Raw genomic sequence first — 27,720 nt, forward strand, 5'->3', positions numbered from 1 at the left:
GAATACTCTACTAAACTTGAGGATTCCAACTTTATGAGTCAGCACCTCCCCAAGTAGAATCCAGCAACTTGCTTCCCAGCATCTCTTGCAGCTGTATATGCAAGGGACCCAGACTTCATTGACCAGATGAGCTCGGCCGTTCTGTTTCAGCAGCTAGTGGTGAAAAGAAGCAAGCACTTTGTAGACTTCATTCTGACAAGGGTGGGGAGACAGCTAGCTTTCAAAGCAGCCATGGAGAGGGTAGAGCTGGATTCAGTGCCTGGGGAAAGCAGGGTGAGCTCTGTTGTCTGTGCCCAGCAGCAGTAGCTGTAGATGTCCCCTAGAACTGACCTGCAATATCATCTGGGAGTGTTTCATGACTGTGTGATTGTGATTCTATTAAGTCTTTGACAATAAGCAGAAAATGTGGGAATTAAGTTTAAACTTCATGTTCTAATGTCTGTGCAGTTTTTAATGCCAGCTTCCTTGCTACATGAGAGTTGGTTGAAGGCCGTGTTGGCTGCTCTGGAAAAGAAGAGGACTACTTTTGAAACTTAGGTAGCACATTTGTATCATTGCCAATAAGTTCTGAAGAGGCCTTTTAATGACCTACTGCTATTAATTAACATTTAGAACTCAAGATGTATTTCTATTCAAAACAATTGAATTAATATTTGAAAAGAGCAACTCACAGCAATTTTGCTTCCTTTAATAAAAGATTGGCATTGATTTTTATTGTTTCATTTTATAGGTGTAAGCATGAGTATTAAGTTTCATTACTTAATAAAAAAAATGTCAACCAATTCATTAGCCATCAATGTAATGTCTTCCTCCTCAGAGCAGTCTTTCCTGAGGCCATACCTTAATTAGTTTTTTCAAGGTTATTTTTACCACTATCTACTATAACAACTACATTTTATATCATGAATCAGGAGCTACATAAATATATGATAGGGATATATACAACAGAAATAGTAATTTCCTGAAACAAGTTACCCTTACCACATGTGACATTCTCTAATGTCTTCTGTTTTATTCATGTCCATTCAGTTCTATTTCATTTTTTTTTTAAATCTGGTCATCAACATCTAAACAGAGTTCATGATTCACTGTTTCCCAGTCAGCAGTTTGAAAACAGTTTTAAATAGATTCTTTCCTAGTGTCTCTTCCTTTCCAATCTATTACAGTACCCTGTGTGTTTCTTTTATATATTTTTTAAAAATATTAAATGTATTTATTTCTATACCCCACTAGACTGAGGGCTCTGGGAGCGCAGAGCTGACGCCTGTGTTTTCCGCTGCTGAATTCCTGTAAATTCTCCCTCACTGCGTGCAGGTTCCCGGTCTATGGTGGGACCAGGACTTCAGGAAGTGAAAGCTCATAGAACAGGACTGATATTTAGCCGTGCCTTGGCAGGACAGTAAACAGGCATGACAGATTGTTTGTAGAAGAAATTAATTGGCATTACTTTTCCAAGAGTCAAATGATGCTGAGGAAATGGCTTCACTCCACTGCCTGACAAGAGCCGGCTCTGTGCTGGGCATGGGCCCCGCAGACAGGCCCTTCCTCTGGCCTCCTCTAGCGGGGGAGTTGGTGCTCCTCCACCACAGGCTCCTTCTCTGAAGAAATGCAGGGGGAGAAGCAACATGAAGCATAATGGTCTGTTTCAGCACATTCGCATGTGGGCATATGTAGAAATTAAGACCATTTCGGTTTTGATAAAGAGGTCTAAACTGGTTCGGCTAGTGAACAAATTATGGGTAACTTTCTTTAAAAATTCGTCAATACTGCTATTTTGTTTGTACAATTCTAAAAGACTGTTTCTTTATCATTCAGCTCTAGCTAGGTTATGCTCTGATAACTAATGACTCCAAAATCTCGGGGTCTTATAGCAACAAAGACTTACTTCTTGCTCTGTTATGTGTCTTTCATATGGCTACATCTTCATTCTGGCACACAGACTTACGGGGCAGCCTCAGTCTGGAATATACTGGTCTTGTGACAAAGGGAAGAAATGAGAGATGGCAGAACCAGATGACAGATCTTAACGTTTTTGCAAGGAAGTAGCTTCTGTTAATTCCACTCACATGTTACCCCAAGTTAATGAACTCCAAACCAAAACCCCATCACACGGGCAAGCCTGATGTCAGTGGGTGGGGAATATAAGCCTTTTACAAGAGGTATACCAAATTGCTAAAAGCCATAATGCAATCTAGCACAATGTATTTATACATCTTTTATAATGCGATGGATGGGTACCCCCTGGGGTTTCCTCTCTTGGTTCAGTAAGAACTTTAGGGTTTTTTATCCAGATCAGTCTCTCATCAAGAGGCCCCTGGCTTGGGCTGATCTAACCACTTTCTAACAGCTTTTCGGCTCCAGAGCGAGAGAGCCTCCATGGATTGGTCTCCATGTTCTTGCTGCTTGGTGACTGGTCAGTAAGGGAGCTGCACAAGCTCCCCCGCCCAGGCCAGTTGGGAAAGTAACTGAAAGCCTTGTCATCACTCCCAGGAGCCAAGCCCTTTCCTTCTGGTCATGTGCTGCTGCCCAGCTTCAAAGGCTCCCAGGACACATGCAAGGCTGTGGTGTCGGTTGGACCTCCGAGAGATATTTTCTCCATATTCTGGACTTACTGATTTATGACAAAAATGCCCAGTTGTGCTACTTAGAGAAATTCTCAGGTTCAGTCCTCTCTGACTCTGCTGGGAACCTAGAGAAGTAGGCCTGCTGAACACACAACCTAACCCATGCTTAAGAATCACTCGGGAGACTTTTAAAGGCAGAGTCCTGGGTCCCCACCCCAGATATTCTGATTCAGATGGTTTGGGAATCAGACAGGAATCTGCATTTAACAACTTCTGGAGGCAACTGCCACACTGAGGGAGACTGCAACATGGTGGTTCTAAAGATCTCAGCAGCAAGCCTGGATGGAGACCCACTGCAGGGCAGGGGCAAGAAAATAGCCACCCAGCATGGAGGGTGCATGGTGGGACCGCGTTCCCGCACCAAATGGGCCTTGCCTAGGGACCAGCTCTGTGGTCATGAGACATCTTGGACCAGGGAGTGACTGCCCTCTCTCCTCCTTCTCTCCACACTTCTCAAGAGCAGTCACTGATGACTTGGATCACCAAATGCAAAGGCCTCTTGGGAGAGTTCAGACAGTTCCACTTTGGCCGATGCTCCAGTTTCAGCCCCTTCCTGCCGGGCTGGGGTATGACCCCAATTCTGTACCAAGTGTCTATTTCCTTCATCACTTCCTTTTCTATCTTCCACACTCTATACAGTCTGGAAATCCACAGGCTTTTTTCTAGGTACTTAAAAAAAATTATAATAGGTGTTTTTCCTTGTTGTAAAAGTAATATAACACTGTATAGAATCTAGGAAATGTAGGTAAGCAAAAATAATAAAAAAAAAAAATATCCATGACACTACCACCCCAAAGATACGCTATGGGGTATTATCTCTTTTTCTCTGCTTATATATTCATCTATTTTATTTAAAATGAGATCATACTGTATATTGTGGTCTTGTAACTTGCTTTCTGTACTTCATGTATTGTGAACAATTTTCCATTATAATTATTCTTCTAAGACATCATTTTTAATGGCTACACTGTATTCCATTGTATATTCCATTTATTTAACCAATTCTCCATTGTGGGACATTTAGTTTCTACTTGTTTTTAAATTATAAACGGTGCTTCAGTGAATCACCTTTTATGAATTGCTGTGAATTCTTGTTCTTTCCCTAGAATAAATTGCTGGAAGTGGAGAGTCTGAATGACCAGGGCTTCTTTGGTTCTCTGTGTACCATCTCTGTCAGGAATTTCATCTGATGTGGTTTCAGCTACCACTCCTCTGCTGGTAATTACAAAATCTGGGTCTCTTGTCCCAGTCCTGCTCCTGGACAGTAGACCTCCATTAATAACCCTGCCTGTTGTACTCTATTCACAGGTCACAAAAGCACTCCAAGCTCAAGCCTTTCCAAGGGTGAACTCAACCTCTTTCTCTTTAATGAACTCCCTCTCCTTTATTCTCATTTCTGCCAGTGGTACCGGTATTCTCCCAGCCACACAGGCATGAAGTCGGTGTCCTCTTTCCTCTCTTGAGCCCTTTATATTCAATAACTTACCAATGGGAATTCCCTGGTGGTCCAGTGGTTAGGACTCCATGCTTTCACTGCCAAAGGCCTGGGTTCAATCCCTGGTCAAGGAGCTAAGATCCCACAAGCTGTTTAGCACAGCCAAAAAGTTTTAATAAATAAAGTTACCAAGTCTTCTACCCACATCTTCACCTGTTCAGATCTGTCCAATTCTCAAGGCTTATCTCTAATCACCTAATTGTAGGAAGTATGTTCTTATCTTTCCAGCCAGACATGAGCCCCAAAGGAGAGGAAGGGGAAGACAAGAAGAAATATTTGAAGAAATAATGGCTGAAAAATTTTCCAAACCTGATGAAACCTATAAATCCACAGATCCAAGGTCAATGAACCCCAGCCACAAGAAACACAAACACAGAACATAAAAAATGTACATAATGTAAAAACTGTACAAATCAAAATGTACAATCAAGGAACATCATAAAAAACTGCTCAAAACCAGTGATAAAAACTTTTAATCACCTGGAAGAAAAAAAAACAAAAAGAATTTCCATACAGAAGAACAAAATTAAGCAAGACAGCGAATTTCTCAATGTAAACAATGTGTGCAGAAAAACAGTGCAGCAGCACCTGTAAAGTACTGAATGAAAAACCCTGACAACCTAGAACTCCATATCCTGGGAAAATATCTTTTGAAAACAAAGGTAAATTAAAGATATTTTCAGACATGCAGAAGCCAGAAGAGTCCAGTAACAGCAGAACCACACTGCAAAAAAATGTTAAAACACGTCCTCTGCCTTAAAAAACTAAAAATAGAATTACCATATGACCCAGCAATCCTAATACTGGGCATGTACCCAGAGAAAACCATAATTCAAAAAGACACATGCACCCCAATGTTCACTGCAGCATTATTTACAATAGACAGGTCATGGAAGCAATCTAAATGCCCACTGACAGACGAATGGATAAAGAAGATGTGGCACATATATACAATGGAGTATTACTCCGCCATAAAAAGGAACGAAATTGGGTCATTTGTAGAGACGTGGATGGATCTAGAGACTGTCATACAGAGTGAAGTTAAGTCAGAAAGAGAAAAACAAATATCGTATATTAACGCATATATGTGGAACCTAGAAAAATGGTACAGATGAACCGGTATGCAGGGCAGAAATAGACACAGATGTAGAAAACAAACATATGGACACCAAGGGGGGACAGTGGCGGTGGTGGTGGTGATGTGATGAATTGGGAGATTGGGATTGACATGTGTACACTGATATGTATAAAATGGATGACTAATAAGAACCTGCTGTAAAAAAAATAAAATTCAAAAATTCAATAAAAACCCAAAAAACCGTCCTCTGGCTGAAGAATGTTAACAGATGGAAATGTGGATCTACAAAAGGAATGAAAGCACCAGAAATGGTAGCTAAATGGGTATATATGTAGGTTTTTATAAATTTATTTATTTATTATTTATTATTGGCTACATTGGGTCTTCGCTGATGCGTCTCTCTCTCTCCAGTTGCGGTGAGCGGGAGCCACTCCTCGTGGTGGTGCGTGGGTCTCTCATTGCGGCGGCCTCTCCCGTTGCGGAGCTCGGGCTCTAGGTGCACGGGCTTCAGTAGTTGTGGCACGCAGGCTCAGTAGTTGTGGCTCATGGGCTGTAGAGCGCAGGCACAGTAGTTGTGGCGCATGGGCTTAGTTGCTCCACAGCATCTGGGATCTTCCCAGACCAGGGCTCGAGCCCATGTCCCCTGCATTGGCAGGTGGATTCTTAACCACTGCGCCACCAGGGAAGCCCTAGGTTTTTAAATTATTTTTCTCTTTAAAAGATAATTAACTGTTTAACCAAAAATAAGAGTCACAGAATGTCAGAGGAAGAAGGAATCTTGGCAGCCACTTGTTTGCAGAGTTATTTACTAATATCATTCAACTGATGGGAGGGCCAGGAATATAAATCACATTTCCTGATGCCTTGTCCAGATTTTCAGCTACCTAACTGAATGATGACAGATACAAAGCCCCTTTCCAACAGACCAGAAAACAGTTACTCTTCTTCTGGTTTCCAGGTCAAATACTTTTCTTCTTCCTTTTCAGACCTTCCTCTAGCCATTCTTGCTCACACACACCCTCATGATAATATGTGCATAGGGCTTTACAGCTGCCAACCCTCCCACGTCTGTTCCCTCACTTGATCCTAAGAACAACTCCAAGAAGTCTGTAGGCCAGGAATTTACATCTCCTGGATTTTACAGATGACGAAACTGAAGCTCAGACCCCAGTGAAATTTCCCAAGATGAGGGAATAATATCTTGGTGAAATTAGGAACTGAATTTCAATCTTCTGTCTCCAGATCTTGTGCTCATTCCACCAGCGCCATTCTGCCTCCCTCATGTGCCCGAATTTCATGTTATTTGGCAACATTCACCTTGCTCTTATTTTCTCATACTTGAAGTCATGACTTTTCTAGAAAAACAAAGCAACCTCAGAAAAGCAAAGGCACAACTTTTTCTTTCAGTCAACTCTTGGGCTTATTTATAACACATGCCTTCTCTGAAAGCAAAAGGAAACCTGAAAATGGCACACATAGCATTTGCCTACAAGGAACACTGGAACAAACGGACTTAGAACAAACTAAGTTCCACAATGACTGAACAAATTAGCCTAGAAAACAGAGCGATTAGTACACCATCAAAGAGAAGGAACAAAATGTATAGTTTAACAATGGAAAGTCTCTTGGTTTCATATTTTAAGACCCTTTAAATGTAGGTGTGCTGTACCCCACATTTAGATAACCCAACTTATACTGAAAATAATCTATTAGCAGTGAAAATTTTGTGGTGACTAATTGTTTCATTCAGTAAACATTTAATACTCCCGACCCCAGGCCCCCGGTTTGCATAGGTCATTGAACTAAATGCTGTGGATGGAAAAAAAAAAAAAAAAAAAGAGGCCCTTATTGCCAAGTTGTCCACTAACAGGGACACAGATACAACATAACATGAGCTATAATGGAGGTAGGTGCTGGAGGAGAGGAAAGGAAGCAGCCCAATTCACCAAATCATTCTCCAAAGCCAATTCATTGAGTCCATTTGTCAAATGATCAGAGGAGAGAATGACCAATGTACAGAATTCACCATTTAGTAATCTTCTTTTAAGTAGTATTTTTAAAATATTTCAGTATATAAAAATGTATCCTTCTGAGTACTTACTACAAGTCTGCCCTTGTGCTAAACACTGTACACACTGGCTTCATCTTAGGAAGTTACTGTACGAATTAAAGCTCACAGAAGTTAAGTAACTTGGTCACACATGGTAAATCAGTGGCAAAACTGGGGTTTAAAACCAAATTTGTCTGAATCCATCATCTGATTTCTCAGCAACTCCCTATACAGTCTGTCTTACAGCAGCTACTGATTTTCGGTTATGTACTAGGCACTGTACTAGGGTAGGTACATGAATTACAGCATTTATTTACAACTCTGTGAGTTATGAGTCCTTTTCCAGATGAGAGAAGGACTCCGAGAAGCTGTATAATTCATTTCAGGACTCTCATCTGTTTGAAACCCATAGCTTCCTGTCCACTAAAAGACAGTCGTCGGGGACTTCCCTTGTGCCGCAGTGGTTAAAAATCCACCTGCAGGGGACACGGGTTCCATCCCTGGTCCGGGAAGATCCCACATGTGGCGGAGCAACTAAACCCGTGCATCACAGCTCCTGAGCCTGCGCTCTAGAGCCCGCGAGCCACAACTACTGAGCCTGCACACCTAGAGCCCGTGCTCCGCAACGAGAAGCCACGGTGATGAGAAGCCCGCGCACCGCAACGAAGGGTAGCCCCCGCTCGTGGCAGCTGGCGAAAGCCCGCGCACAGCAACGAAGACCCAACACACACAAAAATAGTCATCACAATGACCTACAATGGCCAATTCAAAAACCTCTCTGCACTGTCTCCCATCATTCCCCACTCTCCTCCCTCTCCACTCACCAAGCTCCTTTTTGAACATAGCTGGCTCCTGCAGGTCCCTTGGCCTGGGATATTCTTCCTTCCTCATTCTCCAGGTCTTACTCACATGTCACCTTCAAAGTGTGGCCTTTCCTGACACCGTTTAAAACTGCACTCTCCCCCCCACCACCTTTCCTTCTTTTTCTCCATAGCTCTATCACTACCTTACTATACAAGTTATTTTAAATCATCTGCCTCTCCTCACTAAAATAAGACCAGGGAATTTTTTTTTTTTTTTTTTTTTTTTTACATTTTGCCCATCCCTACATTTGTTGCACCTGGAACAAAGTACATGCTCAAAACTTACTGAATTGCATTAAACTTTTGCTCAAGATTAAATAGAAGTGAGAATTGGGTATTGAACCCAGTAGAGGACGCCAGAGAATGTATATTCTGGTGAGCTCAATTTTGGGAACCAGGGCCTCATGCGACCCTTGAGTTGACAGATCTTGGAAACACTTGGAACTTTACAGAGCTTTTGCAGCTACACAGTGTTAAGTAAAAGTTGAGAAAGTGAAGCAAGATAGCCAAAACCACAATACAGAGTGGCATGGACAAGTGTAGATGTGGGTGAAGAAAGCTAGAGAAGGAAACTGAATAATTAAAGATAGGCAAACCTCAATACAATATTTTGAAGGCCAAGAGAAGAGTGACTTTGAAGGTTAGGTAGTTGGTAACACTGAATGATTTTAAAAAATGAAGTTAGAAAGGATAACAGAGCTTTGTGATTTAGGAGGGCATCAGCATCTCATGAGACACTTTTGTGGGAATGCAAAGAGAGTATCAAACTTATGAGTCAGAATGGTGAAATGTATGAGCTACTCACGGTGAAGTTGCTTTAAAAAACAGGGCTAAGCATTCATCTTTCAGTGTTACCTCTATCTGAATTTCAGAATCAAATACACTAAGTAACCTAGTTTTTCTCTAGCACTAGCAGAAGGAAAAAAATTAACTTTTAAAGGCAAACAGTTCGGGTATATTTACTAGGATATTTAACTGTTACGTGTCAACAGATTTCCCTCTGATGGAAAATGATCCCTTAACAATAACAACATTTTCCCCTTCCTTGGTGGAAATAATTGGGATTAATACATTATAATTGTTCTCCAGTTTAAAAGTGTAAGTCCTGTGTCCTTTCCCAGAAGACAAACCTGCTTCGAATGAAGTAGTGATCAGAAGCTGTGATGGTCCACATATCCACCACAGTGAGAGGAACAGTGCTCAGTTGGGTCCACCGAGCTTGGCTGTGGCTATTCTCAAAGTACTAAAAAACTCTGGCAGTCTGAGTTTATTGTAATAGAAAATGTTGGGTTTCACCTACCAAAAAAGGATAACAGATTTTAAAAAAAAACAATAAATATTTAAGAGATTTATTAAAGCATCTTATCACAAAGATGGAAACACATACAAAATTAGAAACATGCAACCATCATCTTCCACAGTCAAGTTAAAATGTTATATATTTTCCTGTTTTCAGAGTTGAAAACCTCAGATCTTATAACGAACTCGCTCACCCTGAATATTTCATTCATTCTTCCTGGAAGTATCCAGGGCAGAAAATAACCAAAATGCAAACTATTATATAAAGAAAGTGCAGTTAAAAAAGAGTATGTGTAGAGAATGCCCACTTCCCACCCACCCCCCAACCAAAGGCAAACAATGGCACTTCGCTCTTGCTTGACCTAGATTGTCTTCAAAAACTATTAAAACGTAATACACTTAACAAAATCTGACTTTTAATAGCTATCCAAAAAGCTTGTTAGTGTTTAAACAAAGGAAAATGTACTTTATATCCAACAAGTTTGAAGAGCCCTGTGTTGCAGCATTTTGTAAAATAAACAAGACAAAAAGCTGGTATAGGGTTTATTGACAAAGGCAGAATTTCTTCAGGCAGGTATGTAAGGAGGTGGTGGTTCCTTCTCAGGCATCTTCACTGCCATTTCATAGGTTGGCAAAACATACTGAAGAGAGACCAAAAATTATATTAGACTTAATTCTCCTTTAAAATTCTATCTGAATAATTCAGCTTTCAGAATTAATACCTTTAATAGGGGTATATAAACCTACGGAAGAGCTGAGGGAACCATTAGCTAAGTACACTTCACCCTTGAGTACACCTGACCCTTGAGCAATGTGGGCATTAGGGGCGCCGACACTCTGCACAGTTGAAAATCCACATATAACTTATAGTTGGCAGTGCCACATCTGCGGATTCAACACAGACTGTACAGTACTGTAGCATTTACCACTGAAAAACATCTACATTATTAGTGGACCCTCGCAGTTCAAACCCATGTTGTCCGAGGGCCAACTATAGCTCCCGAGAGTAGAGATGACTAATAACCTGGAGCTTTTACACACAGGTGAGATGTCTGATCCAAGATCACTAGAGATGGATGATGGAAGGAGGGAGGGCAGACAAAATTTTGCTTCTGAACTGACGCTGAGGCCACCAGGACGCCTTGACAGGCGGTATGTGCCGCCACCCTCCCCTCGCTCCACTGTGACTGATAAAGCAGCAGTGCCAAGTACACCTCGGGAACTTAGGATCTCGGTGAAGGGTCCCGCTGAACCATGCTAAAGGAACGCTCCATTATGAGGCTGTATTTCATCAGAATCTGTAGACAAAGGATCAAGTACTTGTGTCTTCTGCTCTAAGGTAAAGGGCACATCTATGTAGAAGAGTGGCATTTTTAATCTAAGTGACTCCAATGTGACAGGCTGGCCCTACATGGGTCACAAATACTCTACATGCTGGAAACCTGGGAAAACAGTACAGCAGCAACTAGAGGGCCTGAGAGGTAGGCCTCCCAACAGACTCATGGCATCCACTGCATTCATCTCCCCACAGGAAAATCAGCTTCCCCTTTGGATCATATGGATGTTTTTGGAAAGCAACACAAGCTTCAGCTGATGGTACCCTATCCTTAGAAGTTCCAGAAGCCAAGAGCCTGGCATCGCTCACACTGCTGTTCCTTGTCTGATCTCCCCTTCAAAATGTAACACTTGGAGACCGATTACAAATCAAACCTATTGGCCAAACAGAATGAGATGAGCAGTGCAGGGTGCCTCTAGCCCATGTACCCAGGATTCCAAGTGGGAAAGGCTGAAACTTGTAGATACAAGCTATCCACAAGTTTAGGATCATCCCTAAACCACAGTTATGGCATTGAAAAGAAAGTCAAGATCCAGGTTCTTCTCTTTGGAATAACTGATAAAAGCTAGTGAAGATTTAATACTGTAAAGGATCATTCACCTGTGGAGGTGCTTCAAAGGCAGGGTACACAGCAATCTCTGGCATGTTTCTGTTGTTGATATATTTATAACAGTTCCAAACACAGTTGATTAGATAAGCCTAAAAGAACACAAACAAAATTTACATATGCTCGAAACTCAACAGACCACCTGCTCTAAAATTAAGGTGACTTATGATGCTCTCCCCACATTTTCTCCACACAGAAGGAAACTGGCATCCACTTGGATCTAGCACAGGCCAGGCGCTTTCCCTACCTGCCCTCACTTAAATGTCACAGGTTTTATTACCACTGTTTTACAGAGAAACCAGAGTTTGGGGTTCCAATTCAAGTGTGACAACCATTGTGCTGCAGAAGAAATTCTATTTCTTGGGAATTTTAACAGATTTTTCAATCCAAATCATGAACCACATCCAAAAACACAATGATGTTCCTTAGGAAGAATCCTGGCGTTTCCAACCACTGCCTGGAAACAAGAGGGAGGACGTTCCCTGGAAGCTGTCTCTACCACTACATCAGAATAGGAGAACTGTAAGGAGACACAGCAACAACAAGGTTTAGATGGACAGTGTCACAGTCCAAATGGCCCCCAAACATTTAGTGAGCAACTTACCTTAAAAATGATGAACAAGGCAAAGAATACAAGAACAATGAACAGGAGGCAGCTGGAGTCCAAAGCCAGGAGGTCATCTTTATAGGGAAAATCAGGCTATAAAAAAAAGGGGGTGGTGGTGGGGGATGAACAGGCAGAGCAGAAAGGATTTTTAGAGAAGGGAAACTATTCTGTTATGATATCACAATGATGAGTACATGTCATTATACACTTATCCAAATCCCCAGAATGCACAACACCAAAAGTGACCTCTAATGTAAACCACGGACTTTGAGTGATAATGATGTATCAGTGCAGGTTCATCAACTGCAACAAATATCCACTGTGGTTCAGAATATGGATTGTGAGGGAGGCTGGGTGGGCAGGAGGGGGTACATGGGAACTCTGTACTTTCTGTTCATTTTTGCTATGAACCTAAAACTGCTCTAAAAATAAACTTTATTAATTAAACATATACACACACTTATAATTCAGCCATGGCACCTGTATTTTGTGATAACCTAGAAAGCATCTTAAGAATACAAACAAAAGGCACCCAAATCAGAACTGATATTCTAATAAAAACTTATAAACAGAATTTAACTCAAAGTGCTTTTTAAGCCTCATCATCATTAATGCATGCTATTGATCACTTAAAATATATGTCTGAATACACAGAATACTCCTAAGAGTCTACACTGAGCTCATTTTCTCTTTACTCTTCACTGTTTTACATCTTCCTGGCCTTTGGGAACACACTGTCTTCTGTACATGACCCCAGATTTGCCTCTGGGTCACTAAGTCAGGAGGTGCTGAGATTTACCTAAGTTTCATGGGCCATTCAGTCCTACATGGGGAAAATGATTTTTTAAAGGCCAAGTGTCAGCAATTCCCTGGTGGTCCAGTGGTTAGAACTCCGTGCTTCCACTGCAGTAGCCGGGGTTCCATCCCTGGTCGGGGAACTAAGATCCCACAAGCCTCACGGCGTGGCCAAAAAAAAAAAAAAAAAGCCAATTGTCAGTCTCAATGCTCATCAGAAAGGGGCTAAAAGAAGGCACGTCCCTGGTTATGAAGCCAGGTAGGCTTATACTATTTACTGGACACATAAAATGTTCTGCTGAGAAAGATCAGCTGTATTTACTCAAATATTTCTTTAGCATTTACTGTGTGCAAGGCAATGAGCTAGGTTCAGGGAGAAGGGCATTACAATCTAATTTAGGATTTACAAGCTGGCCAACAGGGAAAGCATCTTCCAGTCTGGGACACCAAGTGAATAAAAGAACAGAGAAACCACTGGGGTTCTGCCAAAGGAATAGTAAATTCCTTTGGATGTTCTTCTATAAAGTTCATTTAATCTTTTAAAATTTGTAACTGTTTTTAATGGAAACATCAACATAAAGGTCCCAATAATTTTACATTTTCATAACAGAAGCACACAGAAATCCCAAGGACCAGAAGAAAATCGTATCTACACACCAACCCCAAACCCTAGCTACGAAGTGTCTCCTTGGAACAAAACTGTTCTTTAAGCCTTCATCTATAAGTAAGAAAAGGACAAAAACTGAACGGGACCAGCTCCCGGGGGAATGCTATGAATTTTATTCAGAAGGCTTGCAAATTTTCAGCCAAGGACTACGTGATCAGAGAGAACTATGCTCAGGAAGCTGCTGACCAGGCCAGCAGGCCCTGCCCCAGGCCACCTCTCTCCAGCCCCATCACATGCTGCTCCCACCACGTCTGCCGGGCCACCACAGTCACCTCTGAGTTCCCTGACTATGCCACGTTCCTTCCTGCATCAAGGTGTCTCTTTTACCTGGAACTTCCTTCTGTACTTTTCCTATCTGAAGTCCTACTCAGACTCTTGAGTGAAATTCAAAGCTCACTTCCCAGCCCAGGTGTGGTATCTGTGTGACACCCACTCACAAAGCAACCAGCACTTTTACTTCACCGTTTTTATCACAATTTTAATTCAATAATCGTCAACTTCCCAATTCTTTCACTAGAAAGTAAGTTTTAACTGATGTAGCCCTAGGACTGAGCAGAGTGCCTTGCACACAGGAAGCCATCAACAAATGTTTTTTGAATGAACGAATAATAAATTTGTGGTATGCAAAATGGACTATCTGAAGTGGGTTTCGAAAAAATTCCCAGAAAGACAGCATTTTTGGTTTTTTTTGTTTTTCTGTTTTTTTGCAGTATGCGGGCCTCTCACTGTTGTGGCCTTTCCCGTTGCGGAGCACAGACTCCGGACGCGTAGGCTCAGCGGCCATGGCTCACGGGCCCAGCCGCTCCGCGGCATGTGGGATCTTCCTGGACCGGGGCACGAACACGTGTCCCCTGCATCGGCAGGCGGACTCTCAACCACTGCGCCACCAGGGAAGCCCAAGACAGCATTTTTGAAATAAACTTCCATGTATCTGGATCCTACACCTCCATCCAGACCTTACTTCAGCCCACAGTGTTCCCTGCCTCTCCATCCCGTGTCATTGACATGCTCATTTACTGCTGTCACGGGACAGCCCTAGCTTATTACCACAAATGAGATCTTCATGTCTTGACTTCCCAAATACATGCTTTGCTCCTCGAAGAGAAGGAAGTTATGTTTCTATTTATACCATTCCCTAACAGTTTGCCTAGAAGAGAGTGAAGGCTATAGAAGGCATCTAATATTTGCCACAGATGCTTGCAAAGACAGAAAGCTACAACTCCAATGAGTGCCAAATACAGTCGAATTATTATATTTTTCATATACCCAAAACAAAAGATGAACTACTCCTGAAGTTCTGTGATATCCATCTTTAGGGACTTTTAATATTGGATTATCCACATGGTATGGCAAGAAGATATATTCTATTTTCATCTTTTTGGTTTCAACATGGTCATTAAGAGTAGAAGTGATAATTGCTTTAAAACATTTTAAAAAATAAACAAGGGAGGTTAAAATAAAAATAGTGCCCAAAAGCTGACTCTGAATTTCAATGAATGAAAAAAAAAGTTTAATTAGCATACACACTTACTAACTGATCCAGATATTCTTTGATTCTTGGCAAGTAAGTGAGAGAACTGATAGCAACCAGGCAGCTGAGAACGAAGTCAAAAAGCCGGTAACAGAAGAACGGAATCAGCCAACCCACTTGATACTGAAGGAAAGAAAGAGCAACCACAACATCACCTCACGTATATGCAACGACTGGGTACCATTCAGTAAAACTCAGAACTCTAAAAGTTAAAATCATAGAATACTTACAGAAATTGCTCCGTATACCAGCATTGAACTGATGATAAACATAAGAACAGAGACGGCAAAAAGAACACAGGCATTATCTAAGAAAACGAAAACAAGAATCTAATTAAGCTACTTATATAACAAAAGGAATAAAACTCTTTATGACAAAATAATGTTATTGAGTAATGAAGTTTGAGAAATCCGTGCCTTTTTCTTGTTTGTTAAACGGCCACAACTCACTGCCACTTATTTAGGATGGCACATGAAGCAGGTACTCTGCCAGTGACAGATCTCTGCCCAGAGTCTAACTTCTGAAGATGTGAAATAGATAATTATAATTCAGTGTGGCAAGTGCTACAACAGAAGCAGAAACGATTAGTTTTGCCTGTAGAATCAGGGAAAAAATATGAAAGAAATGGTACAAGTTGGGTCTTGTGAGATAAGCAGGGTTCGACTGGAGCAAAAGGCTGGTATTTGCTTAAGAGACAGATGTATTAAACACAGAGTTATACAGAGGCCCCCAACTGCCTTAGATAAAATACACAGCCTGAAATTCAAGGTTCTCCCTTAATCCCCCACCCCCATTTCAACACCCAAAATCCCTGCTCCTCATCCCTTCAACCATGGCTTCTCTGCTACATCCTGGTCTATTTTCTTCTTTGTTCCTCAACCCTTCCTCAGATTGCTGCCTTTCTCTACATTAATCCATGTTCACTAAATTCTCTCACAAAGCACTCGTGTAATCTCAAACAAAACAAAAACAAACCAAAAAAGCACCCACACTTGACCTTGATGCGTTTCTCAGCACAAATCTAAAGCTGATTCTCTGACTCTGGCTAGTTAAGAACCTGAAAGGCACTAATAATGATGAATGATTACACTAACTGCTGAATGTTCACACTACTGGATAAATGTTATGTATCATCTTGTCACTTGGCAATGCAAACAGCATCAATATCTGGCACTAAACTAAGTAAGAATAGCTCTCTTTAAATTTTCCTAGAGGATACAAGATAGCTAAATGTTGAGGACTTAAAGAACTTCCCTGCTGCAGCACGCAAAATGGCACTCAAAGGGAAGAATTCAAATATAAACAAACTTGAAAGCAAAATTTATCATTCAAACAATCAGCTTTCAAAAATCTGTTACTGGACGACTAGGAGTTGATTCTGACTTCTTAAAGTATCAGAATAATTAAAGTGAAGTTCAAGGTCTTCCGCTGGAGCAACTAATAGCAAAACAGAGGAGAGACGGGGTGGTGGGTGGGAAACACATTTCATGCCTGGAACAAGGGACACTCCAGTATGTGTGAATCAATAAGGCAAACAAAAATGAGAGGCTAGATGCCAGAGAAGAACTTCAGGTTCCCACCCACCACTACATTCAGCACCTCCTTTGGGAGGCCCCAAGTGTTCACCCATCTCCAAAGTGAGTATAAATAAGGATAAATTCATATTTGAAAAACAGCTTGCATATGCTGAAGTATTTCCTATAAACTGAGTGTCACATCCTATTTGGTTAATTAAAAATAACTAATCACAAACCTCATTTAAAAAAATCAGTTATCAGGCCAATGATTAGAAATTAACTTACCTTTGTAATACGGGGTCTGTGGGAAAGTAAAATCTTACCTTCCAAAGAAACACCAACTACCGTATGACCAAGAACTATGTTTTTTTTTTTATATTTGCTCAATAACAGGGCTTCGGTAGAATATAATCAACAAAAATATGATAATGAATAGATCTGATTTTCTCTATAGCAGCGACAACACTCACGCAACATGCAATGAATCTGTGACTTCTTCCCTGCAGCTCTAACGAAAGAGTCAGTTGTACAGACCTACGAGAATCTTAATAACCATAAATCTTTTTCTACACCTCAATTTTAAGAGAAACACACATGACAAGGGAAAACGCTGACATTAGCAGGTTCAGTAAAATTTTACAGCCTAAAGTAAAATTTTATAAATGCCAAAAAATCGTCACTGGAAGCTAAAGTTTTATTTATTGTTCTATTCTGGCTTTTAAATAAAAACAGATTACTTAGAAGAAAAAAAGTCAAATGCCAGAAAGTATGTTTCTGTATGTTCTTGGTATTTCTGCTATCAATTTGACAACAAAATTAAAGGATTATACTGTATTTGGAAATACAATCAGGAAACTCATTTAAAAAGAAAAAACACTTTAAAAACACAGTACGAACAACTGTTATTGTTATCATACTACAATGTATAACAGATGGCCAGAAAACTCTACTTGGCTCCTAAAATAGGTTAGCCCTGAGGACAATGAATCATTTGAATTAATAACCAAATTTTTTTTAAAAAAACTTCATTAATGGAACAGAGAAGATCATAACGTACAGAAGTACAGAACTTTATGATAAAAGCTAATCTAAAAAGATCCTACAATATAAATAGAACACACATGTGAACTGGGAACATTTTTCTGAAATGAAATTTTTCTGAAGAAATTGTTCACACTAAAAAGTCTGAAGCATAATTTTCTGTTCAAATATTAAATGTTTAACATAATTTTAATATTAAATTAAACCTGTATTTTAGAGAAAGATAAATAATGAAAAATACTGCTATCAGGGAATAAATAGGTTTAAAAAGGTAATTTCCAAGAACATTCATTCCGTGAATGTTCTAGGAGTACTCTATTTTTAACGCCAATGTCAAATCTTCATCTAAACAATAAAAATATATTAAGAATCGAGACCCTGGGCAAAAGATACCACCAAATATTCAAATAATTCACATTTTATATTTTACTGTAAGATTTTTGCTCCATGAGCAAATCCATCCTCTACTACAACTTGTCAGCTGACCCTCAAAGGCTCAGTCTTTTTTGTAATTCCTTCTCCCCTCCTCTCTCCACAGTACCCCAATGTATACAATACATATTTCTCAAAAATCTTCTAGCAGTCTATTACATTTTCTGGCTACAAATGCTCAATTATAATGCTCAATTATAATTACTAAAAAACCTACAAAAACATTTTGTGCCTCGGCAAGTATAATAACAAACATAATTTAATTAATCCTCCTCTAAGTTAACTGTACGTGTGTAATTAGCAAGAGATATTTTCAACTAAAAACATACCAGCCATTCTCTCAGACGAATAGTAATTGCCAATGACTTCATACTGAATGTTGACAGCTGGCATTGAGTTTGGATGTGTTACTTCCACAGTCAGCAAAATTGCCATCAACAGGTTGACAACCTGTGAAAGATAACATTTTATCAATTATACTACTAACCAGGGAGTTAGCAGTCCTCAGCACCATCTTTAGATGTCTTCCCCTATTCAACATTTGTTTTCCCTGAAGTAACAGAGACACAAAAAGGGGACTACCTGTGAGACAAAATACACAATACCATTTTAAGAATACTTTAAAGTAAATATTGCATAAAGTGAAAGTACAAACAATCATTTCAGAGAAAAGATGTTTGACTGATCCTGTGTCAATATAACGGAATAAGAAGGCACAACAATGAAAAATGAGAGATCATCACAAATTGTTCATTTGAATCACATATTTATTCAAATCCCAGTCTCAGAATTTCCAGATTTGAAGAAGCTAATCTATCAGATAAATACAATTTCCATGGGCTAAGTATGTAATGATCCATCAGATAAGCCTAAAGCCCCTCCACAGTTATCTCCTATCCAGCGACAGGGAACTATAAACTCTTGAGCTACACTCAAATGCTTAAAAAGATTTTGACTGTGCCATTTAACTTTCACCTATTGGTCTTAATTCTACAGTTTGAGATAATTTGCTACGCCTTCTGAATAAGTGCTCCTCTGACACGTAAGGGCAGCCAACATATGCTCCAAATATTGTCTTTTCTAGAATAAACACTCAGGTACTTAAACCAGTTTTCTAACCAGCATATTTTCCAGCTAGCTCACTAGTTCCTCTTTGTTCCCCTCCATACACATGTTCCAGTTTGTTCAACATACTATTAAAATGAGAGATCAGCCTGATCACAACACATCGGGATCTCAGTTCCCATATCCTAGGCCAACAACTTTCAATTAACGCAGGCTGAAACGGCACTGGCTGCATAAATCTTTTGAATGTCACGAGTGACTCCCTAAACCTCCCAGTTCTTTTTCACATTTGATCCTGCTAAGCTACCACCTATATCTACCTGTAGAGTTGGATTCAGAGGCCCAAGCATAAGCCCTTATATATATTTGCAATCAAATTTCATCTTATTAACATTCTTGCCTATCAAGATTTTCTCCATCTAGATTCTGACACCCTGAGGATAGACTTACTCTCAGCTTCCTGCATTTGAAAATATGATCATCATATAATGAGAATCTCCAACTAAGTCATAAGCAAAAGAACAGGGCTGATGACAAAGCCGCCAGACAGAGGCTGTTCTCTTCCCATCAGCCAGCAACCTTTGAATAAAAGTCTTTATCTAGTCCAGAGAAACATCTTGAGACTTGGTCAAACATCTTGCTGAACTCCCATCACTGGTATCTGGTGAATTTTCTTAGTCTACCAGGGTGTAACTCCAATTCAAAAAGGAAATTCTCTAGGCCTCTAGTTGTTAGTGAATTGTACAGTTATCCCAGGAGACACTACTTCCTTTAAGTGATCAAAACAACCCTAATGATTTGAGGACTGGAGTAGGCTTCCCTATCTAAAGTTCACAGAATCTGTCTTCCTTCCCTTTGTGAACATTTGATACTTTCAAGGGATATGGATATGTTTTACCAACAGGGTTTTAAACAATCTCTATTATGTAGCTTTCTCCTGTCCACCCTGAATGATAATGCAGCTTATCAGCTGAAGGCATTTCACATTCTATAAGACATGCAGCCCAAGTTTTATATTTAAATAAGATAAACAATGTCACAATAACTAATTCAGAATCAACTGATATTTCTGACTGTATACTATAAATAAGTAAATTCACATATATTACTTCACTTATTCCTCACAACAATCTTGTGAAGTAAATATTACTTACGCCCATTTGCAGATGGGTAAACTAAGGTTCAGCAAAGTGAAATAACTTGTGTTAAGTTCACTGAGCTGAACAGCTAGGATACAAATCTGGTTCTTTTTAAGGCATCCTTCTTCTTACCACTATAGGATTACTTATAACCATTCCTAAGCAACCCTTGTTTTGAGATCTTTCCAAAATAAACCATTATTTAAGGCTATAAAATGTTTATAGTTTACCCTCTAAATAAATATGTTCAGTAACATGCCTGTTTCCTTGCACTGCTCAAAAGCAAGGTATTTTATCCTTCAATGCTTGAAAGGTCTTACAAGGGACAATCATATTTGCAAGGTGACTCCCCAGTTGAAGGCTGATTTTTTTTTTTTTTGCCCATTTTTACTGCAATGGGTTTTGGACAGTATATGTGGTGTATGAGTATGAGTTAATACAATCACGTGAATTAATTACTGAACAATCAGATATATCTACTAAAACACTGTATATTCTGTGTATGGAAATGAGTTCAAAATCAATTCACCAAACTCTTCTTTGCTAAGCACAATACGGTCATAGTTTAAAAGCTCTGCACTGTACAGAAAAACACTTTCATGTCAAGAAAAACATGCAAACTCAATTACTAAGTGAAGGAAATGACACAACAAAAATATTTAGGAGTATAATTTTCCCTCCTTAAATATTTGTATCACATGTAGGATTTATAAAAATCTCTTTTCTTCTCTTCCATGGGTAAGTCACAGACTCACCCATTATTATCTTCTAGTATTAGTGACACTTCAAATTTCTTTTCACTGTGAGTCACACCCCCGAATATTAAACAAAATAAATAAAGGTCTAATCAAAAGGACCAAGAAATGGTAAAATAAATTCATCACTATTTCATTAAACGCTCAATTTTTCAAACCTTCACTGAATTAATTATATTTCATTAGCACCCCAACTTAACATTTTAAAGTACTAATCTGGAAAACCCATCCTTGTGATCTTAAAAGATACATCACTGGGCACCTATCCTGTGCTCATATGTAGGCCCTATCTTATTTACTTTTGATTACAGTTGATATTTCTACTAAGTTCCATGTAGCGTTTTTCAAAACACACATAAAACTTTATTGTTTTGTAATATAAAATTTCTATGAAGAGAGCAACTATATACAAACAATTCCAGAATATTTATTCCTGATTCATTTTTCCCTTTTACTGCATTCACGAAAGATAATTAGTAAAAATGTAATTAAAATAATGAATAACTTCTAAACCTAGTAATATGGAGAAGTATAGAATGCAGCAAATATGTCAACAGCATGGGCAATGGACACACCAATGTAGGAGCAGTATTGTATTTAGTGAGATAAACAATGTGGTCTGTGTTATAAGCCTAGTGCACACTTTATATAAGCAAACATACAGCAACTGAAGACCAGATGTGTTAGATTTCACTTGTTTCAAAGGAATAGTATCAGATCCTTGGAAGCACTCAGCCTGGGGAGAGCAATTCCTCTTTGCTTCTCATTTCATCGCCACACCCATCCCAGAAGACCCTTGAGGACCGGTTTTGTTTCTGTTTTATTTTTTAATCATTATTCTTTAGTTTTCCCATAGCGTATTTTGCCACAACCCAATATCTGTTGAAGACTATAATTAGAACAGTGTTTTAGGGCAACCTGATGGGGTCTCAAGCAAGTCAGAGAGCTGTCATCAGATAGAGACCAAAATGGACTATCTTTAAAAATGTTGTTAAATGTTGTTAAATGTATATATAGTTAAATGTATGTATACAGTTGTTGTTTACCATTAAGTGCAGTTACAAGTGAGTTATTCCTACTATTTTTGGAGGAGATAATTCATTTAATAAGTACTTCAAATGCTCTAATAAGTTACTATTAAACACACAGTTTATAGAGAAAGGCGTATCATCTTCCTCCCTCAAGGAGGACATCTTGTTGTAGGGGGTAAAAATTTTTTAAAAGATAATCATACTAATGTGTAATTAGTACTATTTAATAAGTACATACAAGAGGTATGCAGTAACTTTTCCAGGTACACAGTGAGGAAACCAGATCCCTCTGGCTGGGAGTCGGGGACACTTCATCAAGAAAACAAGTGAACTATTAAAAAAACTGTATAGAGGAAAACGTAGGAAGAACACTCCTTGACATAAATAACAGCAAGACCTTTTCTGACCCACCTCCTAGAGTAATGGAAATAAAAACAAACAAATGGGACCTAATGAAACTTAGAAGGTTTTGCAGAGCAAAGGAAACTAAAACAAGACGAAAAGACAACCTTCAGAATGGGAGAAAATATTTGCAAACGAATCAACAGACAAAGGATTAATCTCCAAAATATATAAACAGCTCATGCAGCTCAATATCAAAAAAACCCAACCCAATCCAAAAATGAGCAGAAGACCTAAATAGACATTTCTCCAAAGAAGACATACAGATGGCCAAGAGACACACGAAAAGCTGCTCAACATCACTAATTATGAGATAAATGCAATCAAAACTACAATGAGGTATCACCTCACTCTGGTTAGAATGGGCATCATCGGAAAATCTACAAACAAAAAATGCTGGAGAGGGTGTGGAGAAAAGGGAACCCTCTTGCACTGTTGGTGGGAATGTAAATTGATACAGCCACTATGGAGAACAGTATAGAGGTTCCTCAAAAAACTAAAAATAGAATTACCATATGACCCAGCAATCCCACTACTAGGCATATACCCTGAGAAAACCATAATTCAAAATGACACACGCACCCCAATGTTCATTGCAGCACTATTTACAATAGTCAGGTCATGGAAGCAACCTAAACGCCCACTGACAGACAAATGGATAAAGAAGATGTGGTACATATATACAATGGAATATTACTCAGCCATAAAAAGGACTGAAATTGGGTCATCTGTGGAGACAGGGATGGACCTAGAGACTGTCATACAGAGTGAATTAAGTCAGAAAGAGAAAAACAAATATCATATATTAACACATATATGTGGAATCTAGAAAAATCACACAGATGAACTGGTCTACAAGGCAGAAATGGAGACACAGGTGTAGAAAACAAATTCATGGACACCAAGGGGGGAAAGTGGGGGATTGGGGGTGGGATGAATTGGGAGATTGGGATTGACATATATACACTAATGTGTATAAAATAGATAACTAATAAGAACCTGTTGTATAGCACAGGGAACTCCACTTCACTGTACAGTAGAAACTAACACAACATTGTAAACCAACTATACCCCAATAAAAAAAATAATAAATAACTAACTGGAATTGGCAAAATGGTTGTTAATGGTTGAAGCTATATGATAAGTAAATGAAAGGTTTTTATACTATTTCATTATTTTTGTGTATTTGAGATTTTTTTTTTTTAAAGTGACTTGGGGGAGAGCATTTTGGAGAGCAGGAATAGCATATTCAAAGGCACTGAGGCAAAAAAAAAAGGTATTTGAGGAAAGATACTAACTCTGAAATATACACAAGCTATACTTATTTAAAGGAGTCGGGGGTGAGGATTGGAAAGGAACACAGCTTGAGGGAGCCTGTCTTCACTTCTACCTCAGCCACCTAACTTTTAGACTGTTTATGGTGAAGACACTCATGAAAAATTAGCCATATATTAAATCTTTCCAAGACCTAAAATTATAACAAATGCTCAAAATGTCTTCTTGTAATACACCATTGACCATGAAAGAGGACACCCCTGAAGCAGACTTTTAAGCTCATTTTCAATCGTTCAATAAGCATCTGAACTTATACCACGTAAGAAACTGTTGTTTAAAATCACACGGCTTCAAATTTTTCAATAAATGATAGGAAAAACAATTTATGAATGTCAGAGTTTAAACTGGAGCTCATTCTGAAATTTCATATTACTTAAACCAGGTATTAAGCCAGGCATGCTTCTTTCAACTGGCTCTGGCTTCTCTGTGTCCTACTGCACTATTTAATACCATACAATTAATCCTTTACTATACAGTGTGCAATCGCCTAACATGAGACCAGTAGAGGCAGTTCTAGAAGGCAATGACACTGTATCAGATACAAAGTCGTTGCTACAGTGTCTGCACCCAGCAGGAGGGAGGACTGAACCCCCAGGTTCCAAACAGCACAGGGCAATCTGAAGAGAATCATATTCTCCCACCTGGAACAGAGGAGGAAGAGTATCCTGACAAGGTACTTGGAGAGGGAAGTGACATTCCAGTTCACCCACTCACATATTATTTCTCTTAGTAAAGAAGCTTCTGGCAAAAAAATGCACTGTTCAGACAACTCCTCTTTGTGTCTTGGTGATCTTGTTTTCTGAATGTTACATGTCTCCCCAACTAGACAGATATTGTGTCTTTATATTGGCAGAATTCTGAAGCCACACTTTTTTAAGTCACCAATACAATTACAATACTGTAATCCACAAAACCAATGGCCTTTTCCAGTTTTTAATGTAATTTGAATCTGATATTACTGATCACCTTCTCCTTCTCCCTTGACACTCTACCATTAAGTTTCACTTTTGCATCTTTGCTCCAAAGTTCTTTGCAATACCATCAGTATCTTAATGGCAGATGCCACGGCCAAGACAAGAAACACTTGAAAGCCTCTGTGTGCTAACAGGAACACAAAAGACGAATAACACGTCTCTGTGATTTATTCTTTTTGTATGTGCACCACAGCCATTTACATTGTAGATAATCAATATATGTCTTAAAACAGATTAACTGATGTAAGCAGCTTATAATATTGTACTAACCAGAGAAATCCATGCAAAGAAAGAACAGCTACGGCATCTTTTTATAAAACTAAAGCACGCAAAAAGGATGTTATGCAAAATGTTTTCACATCAAGTCCTTCCAGTGGGAAACAGATTTACAACTCCCTGTTCCCTATTTTGGGAGAATAAATGCCCTTACTAAAGTTCTTCTCTCTGCATTTTGAGTTTCATGGTTTATAACTCCTAATTTTCCTTGCTATTCCCTTAATTTTTATGAGCTGAGCCCATAGCATCCAAAAAAAATCTGCCTTGGAAAGAAATACAGCCAATTACATTCGGATGGTTGAAACTGAGATGGTGCTTATTTTCTTCTTGAGGAGGTAGAAATCCTTTGTTCTGTGAATGGAGGGTAGGATATGAGAAGAAACAGGAAGAGTAAGTTTGCAGGTTGAGTCCCAGGCTGCTGAGCTCTTTCTCAATTAAGTAGGAGGGAAGGTCATCGTCTATGGATGAGGGAAGCAGGGTTGACTAAGAGGCCTGAGGACCCTAAAGATTTGAATTATTCATTTAGGGAAGGCAGAGCTAAGGACAAACAAAAGAAACTGAAGACCCAGACCCTTAGCAAAATGAAGAAATAAAAAGTTAGAAATACAGTGCTGCCGTTGCCCTGAACTGATCAATGTCCAGTTTTACAACTCAGTTAAAATACAAAGGGGGGGCGGTATTCGTGGGGAAATGTGATATAATTATAGCAATAAGATGATGTTTCTGAATATACAAATAATGGAAATATTAAAACAAGCTTAGAAACAACCCAATAAGCCTACACATTCAAGTTTTGTTGTTTTTAATGGACATTAATGAAGCAAGACTGTAAATAACAACATGGCAATTAGGAATAAAGTGGAGTTCCAGTAGTCCTCTGGGGGTGGGGCATGAAACTGTATCTGCCTAACTGAAGACAATTCTCATCTGGTGTTTGCCAAATGTTGATGATTTCGATCAAACCTCTGGGTTGGGAAGAAATAAGAACAGAGAAAGGCAAAAAGATATGTCTGTGATAACGCTTTTCCTTTTTCGCAGTTCACAGACGTTATCAGAAACTGCAGTATCACTAATGCCACAACCTCCCAAACCAAAAACAAAAATTTTAAAAATCACAGAGTCATTAGCGAACATGACCAAGTCGGCAATATGAGAACTTTGTCAAACCTTCTGTAAAGTCATCATAACCGAAAACTACCTAAACAGAAGCACATATTTACAAGTCACAAATTAGATTCAATGTATATGGATACTGGAGATGGTGGTAAGAAATCACAAAGGTATTACTAGTGAACCACCGATCAATAACACTGTCAACTTGGTTCTGACATAGAATTACATAGATCTTGGCCCCCAGGGAATGCTAGCATATGTGACCAAAACGGAGTAAGCCCTCAACAAAGGTCTCAAAACCGGAATAGGTCTGTTATGAAAAACGTCTCATGAGCACGGGATGGGGGAGTGAGGGGATCTACTGCATTAGGAAAAGGCAAATCGAGTGTATGTAAATCCTGGCAAATGGTATTACCTCCAAGCGTACTTCCAGACTCACAACAGAGGCCTTTCGGCCTACATCACAAACATCCTGTAACAAATAAGGTCCAGGAGCCACAGACAACTGCGTTAAAAATGGATATGTCGCCTTCCCTTCAAGCAAGAAGTAATGTTAAAACTAGGCTGCATCTATCAAGGTGCATTCCTAATTGTTTCGCTGGGGAAAAAAAAAAAAAATTCCAGGAAGCACTGGGGGAAGGGAGAGTTCTTTCAAGTCACGGAAGCACACAAAAAGATCCCGAAACCTGGTCATTCCAGAACTCCCCAAACCAAAACCTAGCACCCTCATCCCGCCCCCCACGCCCCCCTGCAGCACTTCTGCTTTTCCCAGTCCCGCTTTCCTCCTCTTACTCTCGCCCAAAAACCATCTCCCTATTCCCACCCACCACCACTCCGATTCCGGGACACAAGTCTGCCCCCTCAAAGTTAGAGGCCCCTAAAAAGAAGGTCCCCCACGTCTTCCCGCCCCACCCCCTCCCAGTGGATCCTCCCTTTCGGACCACCCCCCCTTCCCGCTCCTGGCGCATTCCCCCCAGCGCCCTACCCTCCCGCCTCGCCAGCCCTTACCATGTACCAGGTCCCCAGGATGATCGTCCCGGTGCGGACATGGCAACAGCCGCAGCAGCGGGTGCTGTAGAACCGGTCGCTGCGGCTCCGCTTGAAAGTCATGGACACCATTGGGAATCTGGCGGGCCTCGTTCTAGGCCGGGGCCCTGACAAACGCCTTCCGCCCAGCGGCTGAACCCAGATAACTCCGTCACTGTCCAAAATCAAACGACGCGTTTTCTAGCCCGCCCCCGGCCCGGGCCCCAGCCAAACTCTTCGCACCTGCGCACTGAAGGCCCAGCGCTGCTCTCGCGCGAGCTCCGTTTACCCTTTTCCTCCACCTTCCCCGCACACAGGCCAATGGAAGAGCGGAAAGCAAGGCGGACCCGGCCCTTGATTGGAAAAACTTGGAGGTTGACAAGATCTCACGCCCAATCAGAACCGCAACTCGCCTTAGCGCTAATGGACCCCTGCCTCTTACTTGAGGGCGATGGGTGGCTCATAGGCCTAGGGTAGTTCGGGTTGAGGGGAGGCGGGTGGTTCAGCATCCCCGAGATGAGAGCGGCAAGAAGAGAGGCATTTAATGGGGGAAAAAAAAAGAGGGTCGAGAAGGAGTAGGTGGCAGAAACCGGGAACAAAGGACTTTCCTGAGTGACGTCTGCCACGTACTGCTTCAGAGGCGACACGGGATCACGACTGCT

The 27,720-nt window shown here is 40.1% G+C and overlaps 1 protein-coding gene across 1 annotated transcript; it reads right to left on the minus strand.

The window, feature by feature from the left end:
* Window positions 1-9,445: 9,445 nt before the first annotated feature.
* On the minus strand, window positions 9,446-27,701 carry LAPTM4A (lysosomal protein transmembrane 4 alpha). Its single transcript, XM_082642557.1, has 7 exons — window positions 27,041-27,701; window positions 18,272-18,392; window positions 15,183-15,259; window positions 14,953-15,075; window positions 11,957-12,052; window positions 11,346-11,444; window positions 9,446-10,050 (listed from the first exon to the last, which is right to left on the minus strand). The coding sequence occupies exons 1-7, from the start codon at window positions 27,149-27,151 to the stop codon at window positions 9,976-9,978; spliced, it is 702 nt and encodes a 233-aa protein (XP_082498683.1). The 5' UTR covers window positions 27,152-27,701; the 3' UTR covers window positions 9,446-9,975.
* Between the last annotated feature and the right edge of the window lie 19 nt (window positions 27,702-27,720).

Source organism: Mesoplodon mirus (genome assembly GCF_964341445.2).
Source record: "Mesoplodon mirus genome assembly, chromosome: 14".
In the NCBI taxonomy this organism is placed as follows: Eukaryota; Metazoa; Chordata; class Mammalia; order Artiodactyla; family Ziphiidae; genus Mesoplodon; species Mesoplodon mirus.

Coding starts and splice junctions, on each gene's coding strand:
- LAPTM4A (XM_082642557.1), bottom strand. CDS start 27,151: ATGGTGTCCATGACTTTCAAGCGGAGCCGCAGCGACCGGTTCTACAGC. Junction 18,393..27,040: donor TCCTGGGGACCTGGTACATG/GTAAGGGCTGGC, acceptor TATCTTTCACAG/GTTGTCAACCTGTTGATGGC. Junction 15,076..15,182: donor TGGTATACGGAGCAATTTCT/GTAAGTATTCTA, acceptor TCTTTCCTTCAG/TATCAAGTGGGTTGGCTGAT.